Here is a 3,385-nt window from a genome sequence, read left to right on the forward strand (position 1 = left end):
CCTTTGCTACAAGTCTAGCTTTGTGCCTTTCAATAGTGCCATCAGATCTGGATTTCACCTTATATACCCATATGCATGAAATAGGTTTCTTTCCTTTGGGCAATTTGACTATATCCCATGTGTTATTAGCAAGTAATGCATCAAACTCTTTCTGCATTGCAGCTTCCCAAGCAGGATGACCTTTTGCTTGATTATAGAAGGCTGGTTCAATTTTATGAGTAGTTTCTTGAAAAACCAGTGAATTGTTTGTTGTTGAAGCAACACATGGTTGACTAGAAAGATTGTTAATGCACAAATTGGTGATAGTATGAGAACAAGAAAAATCATTGGTAACAATATCTCTACAAATGAAATCTTGAAACTTGGATGGTGGATGCACTATCCTTGAAGATCTTCTCAGAGGTTGTTCTGGCATAGTAGTAGAAAATGGAATTTGTTGAGAGTTTGATTCAGAAACATGAGTGTTTGAAGAGACAGGGTTTTGACTTGATTGAGAAATAGAATGATCATCTGAAATAGATTGAGGAATATAGGATGAATCATCTGAATTTGAAGAATTTTGTACCAGGGGTAATAAAGGAAATTTGTCTTCAAAAAATTTTACATCTCTAGAAATGAAAATTTGTTTGGTAACCATGTTTAATAGCTTGTAACCCTTTTGATTGTACGGATATCCAATGAAAACACATGGGTATGATCTTGGCATAAATTTATCTCTCTGTACAGGAGATGAAGAAGCATAACACAAACAGCCAAAAGATTTGAGATGCGAGAGATCAAGTTTCTTTTGAAATAAAACTTCATAAGGAGTTTTATGTTGTAAAACTTTAGTTGGAGTTCTGTTTATCAAATGAATTGCAGTTTTTGCACATTCTCCCCAATATGTAGAACCAAGACCTGATTGAAAATAGAGTGCCCTTGCAACTTCCAATATGTGTCTGTGTTTTCTTTCTACCAAACCATTTTGTTGTGGATTGTGAGGAACAGAAGTCTGATGGATAATCCCATGTTGGTGAAAAAATTCTAATCCCTTTGTGCTTGAACCCAATTCATATGCATTATCACTTCTAATAACCTTGATAACTTTCCCAAATTGAGTTTTATTGAGATTTACAAAGTCTTTGATCAAAACAAATGCGTAACTCTTGAATTTCAGTAAATGAATCCAAGTATATCTACTACAATCATCAACAATGGTCAAAAAATATTTATGACCATCAAAAGTAGAGTGTTTATATGGTCCCCATATGTCGATATGAACAAGATCAAAGGGATTAATGGACACATAACTACTTTTTGGAAAAGGAAGTTTTGTTTGTTTAGCTTGAGAACAAGTAAGACAAGAATCAAGAGAATGATCATTGACATGAGATGAAACTAACAATAATTGTTTGAGTTTATTGATTGGTACATGACTAATTCTGTTATGCCACAATTTGACACTAAACAATGAAACAGAATCTGAATTACAGAATTTGAACACTGAAAAGCTCAAACTAAAAGACAGATTATCTTGAATCTCTTGATGATCAAAAACATAGATATCATTGACCATTTTTCCAAAGATTCCTAGAGCAAGATCATTCTTGGAAGGGTCCTGCATCAAACATTGATCATCAGTGAATATGATGAATGTATTCCATTGTGTCATGAGTTTTGGGACGGAAACGAGATTATATTTGAAGCAGGGAACATACAAGACTTTATGTAAAACAACTGAATTATGAAGTTTTACTTCACCATAGTAAGAGACAAGAGTACTATGACTATTAGGCAGACCAATGGTGTGTGGCTGATGAAGTTTATGCAAAGAAGAAAAGAAAGATTGATTAGAACACATGTAGTTGGTAGCACCAAAATCAACAATCAAGAAGTGTGAGTTTTTAAAAGTGAAGAAGATCGATAAACATTAGCAACAAAATGCTCAAAAGAGAAGGTATTACCTTCTGGATTTAGGGAATCATCAGAAATGTTTGAAGTAACTTGATTGACATGACTGGATTGAGAATGAATATTATTGTTGTTTGGAAAAGTGAGAAGTAGTTAATATTGTTCCGAAGACAATGAAGGAGAAGAAGATGCAGTAGCATTGTGAATAGTACTCTTGAAGTCTTCCTTCTTGTTCTTTGTGAATTTGAAATTGCTGGGAAATCTATTTAAACGGTAGCATTGAGATTTTGTATGTCCAGTCTTCTTACAATGATTACAAGTCAAGGATTTCTTATTGTTGTGTTCAGTTAAAGCAAGCATATCAATAGATTCAGAATTCACCATAGAAGAGGAATGAATTTCTCTTTGTCGTTCTTCTTGTAATAACAAAGAATAAGCAGTAGATATCGATGGAAGAGGCTTCATCATTAAAATTTGACCACGAGTTACTTTGTAAGAGTCATTAAGTCCCATCAAAAGCTGAATCAATTGTTGTTCCTCAAGAAATTTGCGAATGCTTGCAGCAGATCCGCATATACAGTTAGGTATGGACTGTACAATGCGTAATTCATCCCATATTTTTGATAATTTGGTGAAATACATTGAGAAATCGTCTGTACCTTGAGCAATTGAATAGATCTGTTGTTGAATTTGATAAAACATCGCTCCATTAGGTTGAGAATAGCGTTGATTGAGTTCGTCCCAAATTTCTTTAGCAGTAGGAAGAAAAAGAACACTATCTGCAATATTCTTGTGTAAAGAGTTCAATAACCAGCTTGTAACCATCGAATTGATACGATACCATGTAGCATAAGTTTTTGAATTAGAAAGAGGTTGATCAATAGAACCATCGACAAAGCCAAGTTTGTTTTTAGCTGAAAGAGCAATGGTTATCGAACGTTTCCAGGCTGAAAATCCCACGCCATTGAAGACATTTGAGACTAGCACAGAGCTTGGATTATCAGATGAGGTAAGAAAAAATGGACTGGAATGATCTATTGAACTGTTTGAATTTCCAATTTGAGATTGCGATTGTGAACTAGACATGATGAAAGCGAAGATGAATAATCAAAATCAAAATAAAAAATGGATCAAAACGAGCTTTGATACCATGTTACATGAAGATGAAGAAATAATATGAGAGAAAGAGATTTCATTGATTCTTGCTTTCGTTATCACATAATGATCAGAAAGATCAAGAATAAGTAGATGACTAACTCAGCTAACATTCTCTCTCTCTAACAAATTAACTACAATTAGTTAACTGCTAACTGAAATGAAAACAACTTGATAATTAACACGTGGAGTTATTTATGACTAACAGAGTTCCATAAAAATAAAATTATTGATAGTCGCCTACCAATAAAAAATATTATTGTCATATAATCAACCGATAATAAAACCTAGATGTAGATCTTAACCTCTATATAGTTAAAGATTTATTTATTTATTTTTC

General features: G+C 33.3%; 1 protein-coding gene across 1 annotated transcript; it reads right to left on the bottom strand.

Annotated features, from left to right (window-relative positions):
- Positions 1–2,043: 2,043 nt before the first annotated feature.
- LOC145050075 (uncharacterized) lies at positions 2,044–2,976 on the bottom strand. The gene has a single exon (XM_078998386.1). The coding sequence runs from the start codon at positions 2,974–2,976 to the stop codon at positions 2,044–2,046; it is 933 nt and encodes a 310-aa protein (XP_078854512.1).
- Between the last annotated feature and the right edge of the window lie 409 nt (positions 2,977–3,385).

This window comes from Lactuca serriola, chromosome 5 (genome assembly GCF_051521515.1).
Source record: "Lactuca serriola cultivar US96UC23 chromosome 5, Lser_US96UC23_V15, whole genome shotgun sequence".
Taxonomy (NCBI): Eukaryota; Viridiplantae; Streptophyta; class Magnoliopsida; order Asterales; family Asteraceae; genus Lactuca; species Lactuca serriola.